The 18,511-nt window shown below is 42.1% G+C and overlaps 1 protein-coding gene across 4 annotated transcripts in view; it reads right to left on the bottom strand.

Moving 5' to 3' along the window:
* The window catches only part of gab1 (GRB2-associated binding protein 1), a 47,327-nt gene extending 29,770 nt beyond the window's left edge, over positions 1–17,557 (bottom strand). For 3 of the 4 annotated variants that reach the window (XM_031862998.1, XM_031863000.1, XM_031863001.1), the window contains exons 1-2: positions 17,079–17,555; positions 16,843–16,973 (exon numbers count right to left, since the gene is read on the bottom strand). In XM_031862998.1, coding sequence (XP_031718858.1) covers positions 16,843–16,914 — 72 coding nt within the window. In that variant the 5' untranslated portion in view covers positions 16,915–16,973; positions 17,079–17,555. Of the gene's footprint in view, positions 1–16,842; positions 16,974–17,078 lie in introns of all 4 variants that reach the window. The other variant, XM_031862999.1, reaches the window with a different exon arrangement.
* Positions 17,558–18,511: the final 954 nt, after the last annotated feature.

The raw sequence follows: 18,511 nt of genomic DNA, 5'->3' as shown, positions 1-18,511 counted from the left end.
CAAAACTAAACCAGCTACCTCTCACTGTGTTTTCCAGGAAACATGGGGCTTTGTGAAACACAGAAGTGGAGAGAAAAAAAAAAAAAAAAAAACACACACACAAGGCAAAATAACATCCTTTGGTGGAAGTTTCCACTTTGTTAGCGCTTTTTATCTTCCTGGTCATCTGTTCCAGACACACACTCTGGGCAAAAAAAGATTTCCGCTTTTGCCTCCTTTTGTCACTGTGGTTGTGTTTGAGGGTCGGTCGGGAGCTAACTTTAGAACCTCTTCTATATTAACATTTACCTAATGCTGCAACAGCTAATGCCTCGTATGTTCAAGTACTGTTGCTATGTATGCTTTTAGTAGACAAAGCAGAGAGCAAATCACATCTGTACTGTGAAATCACAATAACCACATTTTGTGATTTGCTCACATTAGACAGGTTTTTTTTTGTCTGACCTGTGTTGGAGGAAATGTGACGTTATTTGTGAGTGTGATGATTCTCTTTATTCTAAAATGACACGAAGCAACTAACTGCATACGGTATACATGGTGCAGCACTACTCTACCTCCACTGAAACAACAATCAAATGTATATATGTATGTTTACACATTTCACAGATGGACAAAGGTACTGATGAAATATTTGCTTGACTTTATGCAAATAAATTGGTGACATTCTCATCATTTCCAGAAATACATGTGATAAAGGCAGAAGCCTACATTTTTATTATTTTCAGTTTTGAAAATAAGCAGTTTTGTGTAGAATCCACTCATCAACCAAGAAAACAAATTTTGCATCAACATATTTGTATTCCAACCATACCAACCTCGGTTTGAGGTATCTCAAAAAACTAAAGCCTTTTTGGGGATTTGCTCCTCTACTGATGTCCTTGTTTGTAGCCGTTACCCTCTATAAAAAGAGTCAAAGGAGAAGGATATAAACAGCGCAATCAACCTATTTTATAACTAAAGACACGTACCTCGTGGGGCCACAATTTCTGGCAACCCATGTGCACGTACACTGCCAATCGTGTTAATTGGAAAGACTGACCAAGCCATAGATACCACTGCACAGGTCTACAGTGAGGGGCCCTGCCATCACAATATGCATCGATACATTGCACAGCTCAACTTTGAAAGAAACCTCGTGCTTACCTGCATGTCATAAAACTCACGTAGGAATCAGTGTCGAATTTTGTAATATTCATGCTTGGTTTTTTTTAACGTTAAAGTGCAACAGAGTGGAGCTAATTATGTGGCACTCAAATGGCTGTTTAAGAGCTGTTGACATGCCGGTAAAGGGATTTGAATGTGAAATAAGACATAATGAATATCTCCACACTGTCAGGTGTCGGGAATGTTACAATAATCAATCAAATACATTGGCACAACAACACAGCACTGAGCCTGCCACTAACCATAAAAAACAAGCATCACCTGATTGTAGAACAAAGGCTTGGAGAGAAGACGAAGTAATCACACTCACAGAATGAACTTTGCTCATTCTTTCAGGTCACTGTGGCCTCAAGATCTCTTATTTAAAAATGCAACGTTGCAAACATTTCAACGTTCTCACGCCAGAGCTGTCACTGCACTCGCTGGAAGTGGTCGCACTCATGGCCATTTCTTTGCATGGGCAAGGCTCTCACTTATCTTTATACGATTTATTATTTAACACCAAGGGTCACTCATACACTGCGTTGTAACCATTTGGTTTAATTCCGATTGCATTTCTCTATGATTCCCTTCAGGATTCATCTGTAACATTGGATCAATGCTTTTGACAGCCCGATGCCCCCAAAACACAGCATTACGGTGGTATTGAGGTTCTGCGTCATCAAATTTCCGCCCACTTCCTGTCTTCCATATTTTCGCCCCAAACACTCCACGCTGATGTTCAAGAAGAATCGGTTTGACAGTTAAGTCCATCTCTAACCTTCTGCTGAGAGAAACGAGCTAACAGCGTTTGTAAAACCCTGACAGCGACAGTTTTCAAACGAAGATTCTAAACGACAAGCTTGCCAATTATTGAAATGCAATTCGTGGCCCTTTTACCTGGTTCTGAAGAGTCCAAGCAGGAACATTGCGATAGAAGCAAGGTAAGCAAGCTGTTGACCGGCCACTGTTGTCGAGTGAGTCTGGCCACTTTCCTGCCTACCCTGCTGACTTCCCTTCCCTCCTCGTTACTCCGTCAATTCTGCAACACCCTGCTCCAATAACCCCTGACCCGCAGGAAGTAGACACAATGGACTGAAAATAACACACACACACACCACCTCCCCTGGCAACAACTGCCCACCCCTACCCCTTTTTACACTTCACCACTACAGCACACCTACAATACGCTGGCCCAGCATAGGTGGGTAGAACCAAAAATACCAGTCACTACTCAACGAGCTGTGCCCACAAGCTAAACAAAAAAAAAAGAAAGAAAGGTGCACCATCCCACGTCGAATTCCCGTAGTGGCTTTTGATTCACTCCTGCACATGCACAAGTCAGGTCCATCCATAGTTTTATAAATACGGTCCTTCTGAGATATTTTAACATCAGATGCTTCAATAGGAGCCTGCAGCTCTCCGTGAAGCAGAAGGTTTCACACTACAGCCGGTTGTGGGTTGAGTGCAGACTCATGATGGTTCCCACTGCTTCCTGTAGGGGAACCACTGCAAGGTGAGATGGATGACTTCTCCACGGTCGGGCATGAACAGCATCTGTGGGTGAGCGTGCGCGCGGACTTACGTGTGTTTATGTGCGAGTGTTTGGATTATACCTTTAATGAGGATGTGTTCAAATCAATTTTCTTCGCATGCATTACACACCAATTAAGCAACAGAAAGTGTGGTTTGTATATTGTAAGGCTTTCTGATTGATTACAATTCAATAAGATTTTTAAAAAAAGCTTGGTAGTAGGTATACCTTGTTAATGTTGTCAATAGTGTTAGTCCACTCTGTTTGTGTGTGTGTGTGTGTGTGTGTGTGTGTGTGTGTGTGTAACCCAATCGTTATCCGTGCAGGGAGCAGCAGCAGTCTAATCCAATCAGTCCAATGAAAATTATTACAAATTGCATTTAGTGGCCAGTGAGAGGTTTCCTTAGACATGATCTAATTACCCCCTCTCCGGCTAGAGTCTATCCACTAGGAAATGGACTGAGATGCCATACGGGAGATAAGGAAATGGACTCTGATATGCACTTCTGTGTTGCATTCAAAGAAGTGGCCCCTGGTTACTCAGCAGAACAGGAGATGAAACAGCACACTTTAGCTTATTCCAGTCAACGAATATTGGAAATGATCTAATTAATTAATGAGTGAATGTCATTAATTCAGGTGCTGCTTTAAATTATATTTGACTATTTTTTTTTAAATTTATGATCAGAAATACAACACGCTTCTTCTTAGTACTTGCTTTAACCGAGTTTGGTGTCCTGTTCTACGAGCTGAGCTGTTGAGCATGCCGAGGCTTGTTGAGTCTAGGAAGACACGCCTCCGTTTTTCAAACAGTCCCCAGAAACCGGTACGCACCTCCACTCTCTTGTTGTCACATTCAGATGATATCGCCTTCACTTTCAGTTGAAAGTGAATGTGCGTGGTGAGAGCACATACCTCAGAGGCTGTGCGCTGCGTGTGTGTTCATGAGATTCCCGCACAGTGATTCACATTCAGGGAAGAATGTGTGGAATCCCTCGTGCACATTCGCTTTAAGCCAGCAAGGGTAACGATGCAAAATATTTTTCCAATTAAGTCATGTCGCAAACGGACCAAAAAACAATGTCAGCATTTTAAAAACATTTCAGCTGTGGATTGGCTTCTGTGGGTGTGTGCCTGCATGTCTGGAGGTTTGTTCTAACAGCTCTCATTGTATCAAAAGGTGTCATTTTTTAACCTTTTCAGTGTCTGAACTATTGTGTTATTCAACCAATTACATTTAACATTTATACATTTGTGCATTTTACGTTTGCTGGATAACGCATGCTCTGTTGCCAACAGAGAGGCCAAAAGGACGGTTTTGGAACCACTGTTGACATAAACATAAACTGCTTTTAAGGATTTATCTACTTTAAAATGAAATAACCTGTAAGACCAAACCCCAATCCCAAACTAAAGAGCCTTCACCACAACATTCCCGAAAAAGCTCAAAAGCACACAAAAAATGAGCCACCAAAGACGGAGTGAAAGCTGCACTATTCAACTTCAGAGGTTCAATGATGCAAGGAAAGACGACATAATCGATAATCTGCTGAACGAACTATTAAAAAGGTCCATTACGTTGCAGTCCATTTTCAAAACTCATACATGTTATTCCTATGGTCCAAGACAGTTCAAATATATTAGTAAACATGAACAATTCTCAACAATTCGCAACCAAATCCAAAAACTACAATGCTAAAACTCAAATTTGTGATGTCATCACAAATAAAGTCTGGAGCTGCTCCATAGATAATGAATGGGAGACTGACACAGATTGTTTGCTCCTTTATACCCAAATGAACATTTTATTGTTGTGTTCTCAGTTGTGAAACAGAAAATGTACCTGTATACTTTACTACGTATATACTACATATACTCAGAACATTCATCTGGGTGCTCGTAGTGGCATCTATAACATCTCCACCAATTCATTGTCTATGGAGCAGTTCCACACTTTATACTTGATGACATAACAAATTTCTAGTTTTTGACTTTTGAGATATACTCCTCTGGTTTCTGGCTTTGAGAGATAGTAGCTCATGTTCACAAACACTGATTGAACTTTCTCGGGCCGATAAAATAACATATTCGACTTCTAAATCTAGGTGGTGTTCCCCTTTAAAGTGGAGCTCTCGAAGACTTTCATTGAAATACATGTCTGTTAAGTCACTATCTATTGGTGAAGAGGGCCCACTGATGAAAGTATTGTAATATCTATATATTTGAAGTATTAGGGTGTTCGTGTCAACATTCCTGGAAACTTTTCTCCATTTAACACACACACCAAAAATGGACCTGTGCACCTAATCCTGAAAAGTAATGTAATAGAAATATCTGATGCAGCCCGGGACTCTAAGCTCAAAAGGATTGTCACTTTAAGTGTGTATATAACCTCCTTCGTTTCCAAACGGTCCAGTATATTCCCACCAAGTTACATGACGTATTCTAATGCTTTTAAATCGGATTGTTGGGAGAATAAAGGACTGTATAAACCCTGCTAGTGATAAAGATTGCAATTATACAGCAATACAATACAAATCAGATTCTAATAAGGCGCCTTCATGACAAGCATACAAATGTAGTCCGCACACAAGAAAGATCCCCAAAGCACACATCGTGGCAAGGCAACATGTGCTCCATCCCTTAAGTATCTTTCTCACTTTCTTGTAATTCATAGTTATTGCTCCTCCGGCATGGTGAAAATGCACTCACACAGGCTTGTGGTGGCAAGGGGTAGAATCCAGGTCACCAATCAATACCTATTACCCTGCAGAGTCGGAAACAGCATTCAGCTAAGGACGTGGAGACATGGAGGGTGAGCATCCGTTATGCACATTGTGCTTAAACCAGCAGGCCCAGTTTTTCTTCACTTTGTAAAAACACGGATAAAAGTCAAAACATAAACAAAAGCATTTCTCTTTCTTTTTTAACTCTTTAAAGACAGTTTTCTTTCCTACTTCACAGAAAGGATCAGATGACAGTCTTGTCACACTGATGCATGAAAATGAAAAAAATAACTGATCTTTTTTGATTTCTTGGTCAAATGGCACCAGCTGCTCGTGACTGTGTGTATATGTAACTCCTCTAATAAAGAAATGCCCAGACAGAAACTCAAGTGTTATTCCCTGACTAATGCATTAACGGCAACATTACTTCGGCTCCTTTATAGAAGAATCTTTGCTGAAAATGTCCCAGATTGGACGCAGCGCCCGATTCAATCTGCATACTCAAGAGGACAGCCCGCTCTCAGCCATGAGAACCGAAGCTGCACGAGAGATAAAGACTCTAAAGCCTCATCCGACTCTCCCCAAAACACAACTTTATCACATTCCCACAGAATCTCCTTGTCCTTTTTCAGTTATAATATTGTTTCCTTTTTCACCCAGATAAGCAGGAGGTCAAACTGTTGCAGGCTTTGCTCCTCCACAACCTTGAAACTTTCATATCTCTCTCTCTCTCTCTCTCTCTCTCTTCCCCGCCGCCGCCAATCTGAGCTCTTGCTCTTGAGTCACATGCTCTTGTCAAAGCATCATCATTAGAATTCAACACATTCCTTTGGACTGGCAGACTTGGTTCGCATGATCACGCTGTTCCTTGACCGCTGACGAGAGGGGCTCAAACAATTCTCCTTTCAGCCCCTCTTTGCCTCTGCGCGGCCAAACAGTGCAGCCCAGACAAATGTGTCCACAATAGTTCAGAAATAAACACAGTAGAACGTAGACTGTGGCACATAATCATATGCAGAGAAAAAAAGTTCTGATTTAAGATGTAGTCTGGGACTTCAAATATTTAATACACAAGCAAGAGCACCAACACCACTACTGAGCAGCTAGTGCAACTTGTGCTATTCAGCAGGTTTTAGGCTAAATGTAACAAATGTTGTGAAAGCTATAATTCATGAAGTTGTCCCTTGAATCTTTGCTACACTACAACTGTGTCTGTTACACTGAACACCTGTGACTAATCCTGCTGATCATAAAAGGGTGACGCTGGAAGTTCCCTTTACAACTTCATCCAGTGTTGGGCAGGACTTCACAACACAGAAGAATTTCATTTGCAGAGTGTCATGTTTTCTACAATTATGAATTTAGAAATTCATATTTCCTCTTGTATTTACCAATACAACCTGTATTCCTACCTCAAAAAAAACAATTGGTATATTATTATATTTCCAAATTGTGATTCAGAGTCAAACAAATTACCAACCTTGAGTTGTGCTTGGATACCAAACAGCTCGTAGTTGTTTATCCGAATGCTATATGGGCACGAGCTGAGACAAAGATGGTCGAGGTATTCCACAGGTTTTTTTAGACACACGAGCAAGAAGTGTAAAGAGAAGAGCAGAGTGCCAGGGAAAGTTCAGACAACAGCCAGGAAAGGACGTGGACAAGTGGAGGAGGTCCTCCACACTCTGAGCTTCCAATCAGACTAGAAACGAAATAGTCTCTGAGAGCGGGGGTCTGCTGCATCTGTGTCTCTCTCATAGTCTGTGTGTGTGTGTGTGTGTGTGTGTGTGTGTGTGTGTGTGTGTGTGCGCATGTTTAACCACGTCCTCTGGCTTGAGGCCAGGCCGAAGATATCGGACAGCACCATAGTAACTGTAATGTAATCAGGGATGGTGTCCAGAACAGGACCGATGGTGAGCAGCAGAGAGCCCTCCTTTTTTCTCCGACTATTTGCTGAAGCTGATTTGTAAAACTAGATTAAATGATTGAATTCCACATAAAAATAATAATTAATTACAAGTACAGCTTTTTTTTTTTTTTTATTGAAGGCCTGTCTGAGTCACAGTAACTTGGGAAATTACACAGGTCAGTAGCAATATTTCACATCTAGTCTCCAGGCTGACCCCCCCCCCCCCGCTCTAACTCAGCCGGTTCCTCATGCCGGGACAAACATGCGCACGTATTGGTGCGCACATCTCACGGAGCAAAGGACGAGGGGCAAAAACTACCATGACAGCAGTGGGCTATATTAAGGGGCTGCAGACACAGCGGCTGGGGTCAGATCACACAGCACCACATGACTAGAGTGCCAGCTGCATGTGTGTGCATGTGTGTGAGAGAGAAGTGACAGGTGAGCCTTTGGAGTTAAATGTGAACAAATAGTGTCGCACATATTTCTACTTTCAAAGGCTTCCCTCAAACGTGATCGCTCTGATCGTCCAACATTCTGGAGAACTGCACTTCTCCAAGGAAAACAACAGCAGTTCCCTGGGAAGGACTCATACAGATGTAATCATCTGTACAACCATCTGGGAAGTATTTGATGCCCTGCCTCTTCAACTAGTAGTATTGACACAGTGGAACTTTTCTCTTTGACAGGCATTTGACAAATAAACCCCAGCTAACAAGTAGATTACCCCACAAACAGGACGTGTTATTTTAAAGACCGAGGTCACAAGACACCCGACAGAAATGTCTTCTCTTTGTCAGACTAACTTTGGATCATAAACATGACATTGCTCAATCATTTTCCAAGTGTACACTGATAACATCATTCAAAATGTAACTTGTGATGTGAAGTGTCACTGCTGTTCAATTCAATAAAGCTTTACAGATGCATGTCATTTTAGAGCTGAAGCCAGTATTCAATTAATCAAGGAGGCGATCAGCAGGAACAATTTTGATTATCAATTGATTGTTGAAGTCAATTTTAAGCAAAAATGACAAAAAGCTTCCGTTTGGCTTCCAGATGTAATTATTATATTTCCTGGTTTTCTTACTTGTGATAGTAAACTTAATATATTTCAAATGTAAATAAAATATAATAATGTACAATATCTTTTTACAATCTTCTAACAGGGATCAAACAATTCATGGCTTAATAGAGAATAAAAGCTTAATTAGTAGCTCGGTTTTAATGAGGCAACAGTAGCAAATAATTGCCTTTTTTTTTCCATCTCTAAGCCAAACTTCTCCTCAAAGTGTTCTTATGAGATAAGATGATTAAATGCGGATCTTCCGGGACAAATTCAATGTTAGCATGCAATATAGCTAATGTCTCTTTAAAACTAGTTGAGGGAGAGCACAAACAGGTCAACCTCCAAACAAGGCAATTAGAGCTAATTGTTAAGTCATTCGTGACCATGTTTGCACCCTCGAGACTCCGCTGAGGAGGTGATAGTGGTCTCTGAGTTTAGAGGGCCTCCTGTTGGTGAGAAGCAGGCTTTCAGAGATGTCAGTGCTCATGACTTCTTTGCTGAAGCCCATCGAGCACCACATGCAGCCCTCAGCTCCTGCGCAACAGGTGCACACTTCTGTGGTGATTGCAGCCACAGTGACGATAAAGCTTAATGTTAAAATGTTACACTTAAAGAGTGTATGCGTCACGAATGGGCTTTTAAAGTATACAATTCTCCAGTGAGTCACCTATCACAAAGTGAGTCATCGTTTAGTGTCTATAAGGGTATGTAACACCGAGAGAAACAGTACTTAGTAGGAAGCCTGGAGGCTGGCAACATCAGGATCACCACCACTCTCCCTTTCATCCTCTTTCATTCAGAGAACAGTTAATTGCTGCAGCAAAAAGGGGGGAGAGAAAGATAAAGATGACGACGAAACAAAGTGTTTTGTGAGAGAAAAGTAGAGGATACAAGCACAGAAAAGAACAATATAAAAAGAGGGATGGATAGAAAAAGAGAGAAGGCAGGAGTACAGGACCTCCTTCTCCTCCTCTCTTCACCCGCCATCTGGTAGCCATCAGCACCTCACACAGGAAGGGGCGGCTATGCCTTGCTGGGGCGCCAGGGAGCGGCTCCTCTTCCCTCCCGTTACTGCAGAATCAACAATCGGCCAGTGCATTGCATTGCAGCGCAGCGCAGTGCAGTGCAGTGCAGTGAAGTCAAACCCATCCTCGCCCGAGTTGAACGACCAGCGGCCCAGGACCAGGCGCTCACAGCCCAGCGAGACCGGCAGAGAGGAGCACAGAGCAGCCTCACATTCCTGCCGTCTGCGGCTGCCAAGAAGCTCTGGGAACGGAAAGAAAGAGGGAGAGAACAGAGCGCGTCTCTCACTGGAGGCTGCACTCGCGCTGTTGCTTTGAGAAGCACTGCGGTCATCCTCATCCCGCTCGCTTTCGCCTCACCGTCCACAACAGTGACGACGAGGTCATCGATTGCCATTGTGCTACGTCACAGCCTGCATGTCCCTGCATACATATCTATAGGCATGCAGCAGTAGGCCTGAAGAAGTTTCCCCCTGCTTTCCAAGAATTCGGGGAATGCACATTATCATACTTCTGTTTGTCTGTCTTCTCAAATCGACCGCGCACGCACGCACGCACGCACGCACGCACGCACGCACGCACGCACGCACAAATCTGATGGGAACCGAGATCCCTGCAGCCATTCTGTCTGGTTAGTGTTGTAGACCATCTTTGGCCATCTGTGTTCTCCTACCAGCCCTGTTTTATGTCCAGAACAGACTACAACTTTACTCTGGAAATAGAAAGCAGCCTTATGACACACACTATATTTAACTGCCTGGTGTCATTAGCTGTAACAGTTGAAACATGAGACAATGTAAAGCAAGTATTTGAGACATTTGATTAAAGAAAATACCCTCTTTAAATTGAATCTGTTTCCCAACAATGTGTATGAAAACCGTCCTGATCAATCACAAATTGTAAAAAAACAACAACACATGATCATGTGTACAATTAGCCTCGCCAAAAAGTTGAGAGGTTTCCGTCATCTGCACTTAATAATAGCCGCGCTTCAAACTGTTCGACTTGGCACGGTGACAAGCGGCACAGAGGGATCATTTTACAACTCAGCACAATCATATTCCAACAGAAACAAGTCGGTTCCCAAGATTCAAACAGGAAAAACCGAGTCTGCATGAGAACCAGTTCTCTGCAGCCACACCACGAGCTGCCAGCGCACAGGAGAGTAAACAGCTGCACCAGGCAAAGAGAGACACATCTGTTTACAAAACGCTCCATATCGGCTCTGGCCTACCGATTCCATCCAACAATCTCAGAGCTGAGCTCCACTAAGGAGACAACTAAAGTGTAAAGGATACGATAACAACAACGTAATTCAAACATAATCTGCTCATAGTACCTGAAACACTTTTTTTTTTTCACTTCCTGAAAATGTTTGTGATTTTGTTATGATGTACCAGTACAGATGCAAATGTGTTTCAACCAATAACATACTTGTTACCTTCAAACGTATGCATGGAAGTATCTAAGTATCTAGTTTACATGACAAACGAGTGACGATCTGCTGTGAAAGGAACCGTATACGTGAGTGAAAGTGACCAAACTACCTGCATTGTTCTGATGCAGATGCTACTTACAACTGCTGACCATGTGGCAACAGAGACAACAGGGATGCATAAAACAATAAAAGCTGTGCGTGCGCCTAATTCTGTTTTATACAGCTCGATCGTTTGTGCATGAGCCCCATTTCCCCTCCCACAGGCGGCCAGTAATTGACGTAGAAACGCCCTGAGTCACTTGTGTGTCACGGGGAAAGAGTGGCACCAATGTAAATATAAAGAACGATAACAACGCACCACTCTTGAAGTTATCTAAAATGAAGCTTGTAAATGTTACTGATTTCTGTGATGCAATCAGGGAATTTGGCAAAGAAACGACCATGTTTTACTACAAGACTACGACTCTCACCTTGTGTCTCCTTATCGCCGAGCTCCTCTTATCATTTCACGCCTGGTCTGAGGTATGTGAGGAGCGCACAGTCTCACCACACATGCTTCTTTTATAAATAACTGTTTGTGGGAAATGGCGAATGCATGGTATTTGTGCATATGCATCTTTTATACATAGATTTGTAGGACTCTGAAACAACACGTATGGCCGATCATTCTTTACTTGTGATATGTGTAATTCATGTTTTCAAGACTCTCAGAAACTGCTGTCACATAAAGATGGATGACACACAAATATAATAATGAAAACTGTGTAAAATAAAGACAAAGACACTAATGTGAAGCTGCAAAACACTGGTGACATGTTTACCATGCGTCAACTGTCAGAGGGCTCTGCTCTCACTTGGCTGTGTTGTTTTTGTGGCTGTGTTGGTCTTTGTGATGCAACAACATGATTTCAGGCTCACTGCCCTCTATAAATATCCAGAAGAAGACGGAGACATAAACATTTTCACTTCTATTGTGTTTGGAAACAAAGCCCTAAACACCAGTTTGGTTCGTAAAGGCTTTTCAACTGAAAATAAACGTATCCCCGGTGGGTTCAATCAAAGCTCGGCCGATTAAAATGAGACTCAAAGGGCTTTCACCTCGTTTGCGGAGTCCTTACAGCAGAACTTTTAGCTATTCGGCTACGTTGCAACTGATACGCCTACATCTAACACAATGGTGATAGTCTGTGTCTGGGACAAAAGTGGTGAGGATAACTATTGTAGTAGCACAGATATGAATATTTAATGGATATTTGTTTGTAATGGACATTAAATAATTAATGGCACATGCAATCCATTTTCAAGCTGTGGCAGATCACACAACAGCAGTGCCGAGCCGAGTCGCTGTGGCAGCCAGGACACAGTCCAGTCATTTTGTCAGTGTTAGCCTGAGAGGCTAATGCTGCACAAGTAGCCCTCTGTTGCATCCTGTTCCACTTGCTCGTTTTGTTTGTTTCTTCAAGCATGTGGGGGGCGGGGGTTCAACAGAAAGTGAGTGTTTGTTCTCTGTTCCACTTGCTAAGCAGATTTAATGAATCCTCTACTTAATCAAAGAGCTATGCCTCCGTTTTCGTTTGCCTGCCCCGTCACATTAGTTACATAAACATTTCTCTTACACTTTGCAAGTGACAATTGCGTTCAATCAGACAGACGGATGTGAAGGCTCATGGCCACAAGTATTGTATGCTGTGAATGTATTTTCCCTCAGCTGATAGAGTTTCATCCTCAATCTCCCTTTACAGCCATCAGATGAGGACCTCCAGGGTTCAATATTTTCCTTCTTCCGGTCTACACAGCAGCCGTGTACCGCAGCGCTGAGGCCCTATTAAGGGCTGGACGAATACAACATAATCCTTATCTTCTTCTAGTGGGTACAAGCCAATGGACTGCAGGGATTAGAGTGGTCCATCCATATAGCCATGTGCAACGGGAGGAAAGAACCGAGGAACTGCCCAGCTAAATTAGGGATAGGAAATATAATTTTACATCTTCATCGCAGTTGTAATAAACTGAAAATATATATACAGGATTTCCACTCTTCCAACATTTTCCAGGACTTTTTCAGTGATGATCCAGCTGGTATGACAGACGGGTATCGTGGCATACACTAATATGTTCCCCTCTGTGGAAGTCTGATTCAACAGACATGTGGGAACCCTGATATATATATATATATATATACAGTATATATATGAATGGATAGATGGACAGATAGATTGATGTATTTGTCTTTATATATAATCTTACCATGTATTACACACATCACAATGGACTGTCACACTTAACAGAGTGATGCTGAAAACAACCTTGGAACTTCCTCTCTGCATCTGGCGTGACGATACCAGCCTCTAAGCTGTTTTTTTTTGACGTTTTGTTTTTGACAAATGGACCTGGACAAAAAATTTAAAAAAAAATCCCAGATCGAAAGGTACGAGAAATGAAAGAGGAACCAGAGAACCAGATGGAAAATGCAGTGTCAATGAAATGGAGAACCCCAGCAGATACATTTATGACAAACTGAGGCTGGGAAAAGTCCTACAAAAGCAATATTTTTTTGGTTAGATACCATCATGCTGTCCCCGAATGAGACATTAATGGACAGGAAGTGTCGACTCTTTCCCAGAGAATTTGGACTGAAACAACAAATGAATCAATTTCCAAGGCTGTGTCGTACATAATGCATACATGACTTAGTTGTTTCAGAGACGGAAGAAAAACATCCGATTTTAATCTGTCACTCAGATTGTGAAACACTGATCCTCTTCAATAAAACCTCACCCGATTGGTCAACATCAGGTTAAAGTGATGTTTAAGAGGTCTCTCACTTACTTGATTGGTTACAAATAGAAAGGCAGCATTTTCTAGCTTGTGTCGAGCCCCTGATGGTTGAGGCTGCTCACAGGCAGGCCTGCTGAACTGCTTTCACCTTTGAGCTCCACCAATCAGCAGCAGAGCCTCGGGGGCAAACTTTGCCCTGAGTGGTAAATCAGGTAAGCAGGGGCTCCCAGCTTCTAGTCCACTGCTGCTCAGTCTGGAGACTCATGAAAGAGAGCTGAAAGGGGTTCATCAGGGGTTGAAAACAGTTCACCGACTGTAATCTGATTACCAGGAAAGGATTATTCTGCTTGTCAATCAAATTCTTCATCAATTAATTCATCAGCATCTCTGTGAGAAATGGTTTGGCGGTTGTGCATATAACTTTGACTGCACAATTAGAGGCATTTGGTTGGCAATGTAGATTCTGCAGTAATTGATCATCATTTCAAACCAGTCTGATATGTGTCACCACCATCTGAGCAGACCCTGAATAAGCGTTGGGAGACAAATCAAGTAGAGCAAACATCTGGAATGGAGATCAAGAAGCTAGTGTGTCATATGGTTCAAAAGTGAAAGCCGAGGTAGAGAAAAGGCTAGCTGTACTGTGGCTGAAAAACATTCAGTACCTTTATATCTATGCATGTATTAATTCGATTTTGTTTAACATAATTAGGAAAGCAATGTTTAGGTCAAGCCTGATGCTGTCTAACACATAGAAGAATCCCTTCCACACAGTGAGGCTGACAGCCTATGACGATACCAGCGCCGCGGGTGTCGGTGCTGGTATTGGTATCGGGAGTGAAGGAGTCGGATCAGTGCATCCTTTTGTTCTGATCTGAAATGTGTGCGATTCCAGGTGAATACAGTGAACTGACTAACACGACAGGAAACTTCGCAAACAGACTTCGTCGTGCGATTGCCATCAAATGCAACACGACTTACATTCAAACACCGAAACAATTCCTAGATTCCACCCCTACAGGTAGAGCCCACTGATCCTTTCCAGCCTGAAATCACAGCGCTTCATTACCGGCTGCACGACTTCTAGTTTAGAAAACAATAAACTTCTCCGTGTATTTTAGGCATCGACTCAAAACAGCTGGTGGCTACATCGGTAACGTTTGAGCACTTTGTCATACGCCAAAAAAAAAGAATAGTCAGCACTTCTGTGGATTACACAACCTCCTGTGACAAACCAGTAAGACCGTTCACAGGATGGGAAACCTGGTCACAACACCCACGGTTGGGTTAATCCGTATTTTTAGATTTCATTCTCTTCTAGGCCACTCGTCGGATTGCCAAAATAGGGATTTTTGAAATTTGAATATTCGTTTGTGAATTCACTTCTGCTTTACAAGGTACTAAACGCAACAAATAATGTACATGTTCACCATGTGTGAAATACTATACTACTAAATACAATGATATAACGGCCAGTATTCATTTCCCTTACACAACTCTTTCTTAATATGTGTGTCACTACCTGTTCTGATAAACCTAATAACAAACGGGAAGGAGCTGCTGGTGGTGCGGGTATCAAAAACCCCCAACAAGTAGAAAGCGGTTTCTCGTGTTTAACGTATTTGTCGTTAAAGATAACGCACGGTTTTCAGAGATTTTCTCAAGTGATGCAGAAGTTCTCATCAGTGTCACTGCTGACACAAAACAAATGGAAGAAAGAAAGAATCAGCTGTGTGGGATAACCACCGATAAAGGCATTCACTAAAACTAGAAGGATGCACACAACAAGTAAGTGAACCAGGATTTGGACTTCCTCCACATCTAATTAGACTTTAATCTGTTATAAATGCAAGAAAACCCTGTGAAAATCCTGCCTTAAGGGCTAGATTTCAGCTTTACTACTTTCAGAAGAAAACACTCCATTTGGACCTGTGGTCTCTGCAGAAACATCCCCCCGCTCAAGTTGCGGGCCTTGTAATTGAAATATCAATAACAGAGATGTCCACTCATCTATGTGGTACTGAAGCGATTTGCTTTTGCATCGCCGCTGCTGTCGGCTATAACATTTTCTCCCCCAAGTGCACAACAAATGAGCAGAAAGAATCACACTCTAAACAGTGATAACCCACTGCCAGCATGGAAAATTAATGTCAGAGAAAGACGCGTTTTGTCCCCAGTAATTATGCATTACTTACTATTACTACTCATCCAGTGTCACTGCAAGGTGTAACACTGAATGTGTGTGAGGGATCAGTCAGTTCTGGGACAGTAAACATAACGATTATAGTAGCTCTGACAAACAACTTCACTATGCATATGACAACTTTTCACAAACACTGTTTGAAATTTACAGGAAAGGGCTCATTGGAAGTATCTGCAGTTGTTTTGTAAATCATTTACTCCTTGGTGTGACCGTGTACCACAGACTTCCGGCCCGCCAAACACTTTCTAATCCAACGATGAAAATGAGCTGATTCACAAAGCAATTTTCTTGTACTGTTAATGTATATAAGGTGCCAGAGTGCATACAATGCATCAAAATAAACTAATATAACTTGTTTATACTAAAGAAGTGCCAAAGGGAGGATCTGGTAGGGCTATGTCTTGAGTGATTGCATGATGGAAGAAGTTGCAGCTGCGTTTAACGTGACAAAGTATTTCAAATGTAACCAAAGCATTTACGGCTAAAATACAGATGCAGCTGTTAAAATGCAGTAAAATATCTAATGTATCCGTCATATAGGCCGAGTGTCAATACTTGTGTCGAGTTAATTCGAGTCAGTTAAATTAAAAAGAAAAGAAAAGGAAGCACTGCTTCACCAAATTAATCTGTGAATTGTGTTATTGGTCCAAGAAAATCAAATCCTCAGAGGTAATGCTGTGAGATTGGAGCGCTGTTGTGGTAGCATGAACTAGCTAATAAAGAGAAAAGGCCTCGGGTTTGACCCTAAACAACAACAATAGCGATAGTATGTTGTAATGGTAAAGCCGCTCTAATTGCCAAGGGAAAAACACGGAAAACTGTGTTTGGAGAAGTCACGACCCCCTTTCAGGTTCAGAAAATACCAAAACTTTTTTTTGTTGAAATGCACACAAGACGAGGCCTACACACGTCCGTCACAACCGTGCGCGTGAAACGCGTCCAGGGGAAGAACTGGCACGTTTCGTGTGATAAAAGGTTATTTTGTCACAATGTAACAAATAGGTTATAAAGCGCACTTACGTAACGTCTCAACTTTTTTTCAGGAGGAGACTTTCTCAGCCACCCTGAACACACCACATCTCCCCCACTCATATCGGCTCCCTTCAGATTGCTCTTTGGCTTCGTTTGTTTCTGGGAGTGTCTTCTTGTACCTGGAAGAAGAAAAAAACACGTTGGCACAAAGCTCAAACGGTTAAAATTGATATATAAAAAGTTAAGTATTTTTGTGTTTTTTTTTGGGGGGGGGCGATAAATACCGTCACTCCTTCGAAAGTCGACTTGCCGACCAGGCAGTTCTCTGAAATGCACAGACCAGATTTTCCACGAGTTGGGAGTCAAAAACACGGGTATATCCAGGGCTCGGGTTTAATATAAACCTCCGCGGCACCGCCTTTTGAACAAATATCAACGGTGACTTGTGTATTTTGTTCAAACTGGAACGCTGTGAGGGCAGAGGGAAAAAAAGAAGGCACAGGCAACTGGAAGTCGCTAAGTTTGTTGTTGTTATATGTAACGTATCATGCTAATTCCCGTCAAAGTGGAGCGATTCCCAGTTGGCGAGATCAGATGTGAATGTCCCACAGTGTACCGGTGCATAGTGGTCGTTTCTGCGCAAATTAAAACAATCTTCACCGTAAACACTGTGGTTCCGCCGAGCTTCCTCACCAGTTTACTCCCATGGTTCCTTAATTGTGATTGACAGTGTGGCTCCGTCTTTCCCTAAACTCACCCTCCTCTGAAACATGGCGGTGTCAAGCTCACGGGCCTAATGGCAACAGAGCGGATGTTCATGGATTCCTTCAAAATAAATCTTTTGTCTCGTCCAGAACGTTAGTTTGAAGGGCTCTATCGTACCGATTTGAACTTATGAAACTGACATGTTACGTGTAAATTGTCCATATTGTCTTTGTTAATTGATATTTGGCAGTCACAGTTATATATGCTCATTTGTCTAAACTTTCAGAGTCGTGGCCAGTTATTACATTTGGTAAAAGTAGGAGTTTAAATTGGACCAAATTCATTTTCACGCGTGGATCATGATCTTCATTCGAGGTAATATCCATGTTTAGAAAGCAAAACCACGCAAATCACATTCCTTCAACATCGTCCCTCAACGTTTGGAGATTTGTTTTGAAAGTTACTACCGGATGTCACATTTTTGTAGCTCTGCTCGCTTAATTACTCTAGAGGACGAAATGGGGAGGCGGCGGCGGCGTGCAGTGAAAACTATAAAGCTCAAACATGGGACATGTAGTTCAACAATCGTTTGTGTTCCGTCCCAAAACACAACAAATGACTGTAGGACGGTTTGATAGATGCAACATGGTGTGACAGAGCCACGTGCACCTCTGGGTGATTACAAAAAGTGGACTCAGACAATTGCAGAGAAGACAAAGAAAGGACCCACCTCAGTCTGAACCAAAATCTCCCAAGGAATCATTGCACGTCTAAACTACATTATCCATAATGCGTGAAAAACTCCTTATAACATCATGTAATGTTCGTAGGATAGAAGGAAGGAAGACAGTGCACTCAAGGTGTCATATTATGGCATTTATCTTTTGTGGTATGAAGTCTCATTGTTGTACATATATTACAACAGTTTAAATATCAGATATTTAGTCTTTTTTTACTTCTTAACAATGCCTTGAAACTACAACTTATATCAGAGATATCTTTTGTCAGCATG

This window comes from Anarrhichthys ocellatus, unplaced genomic scaffold (genome assembly GCF_004355925.1).
Source record: "Anarrhichthys ocellatus isolate YVR2014 unplaced genomic scaffold, GSC_Weel_1.0 scaffold28, whole genome shotgun sequence".
NCBI classification, from domain to species: domain Eukaryota; kingdom Metazoa; phylum Chordata; class Actinopteri; order Perciformes; family Anarhichadidae; genus Anarrhichthys; species Anarrhichthys ocellatus.
The sequence above is the reverse complement of the archived record's forward strand: the minus strand, read 5'-3'. Positions and strand labels throughout refer to the sequence as shown.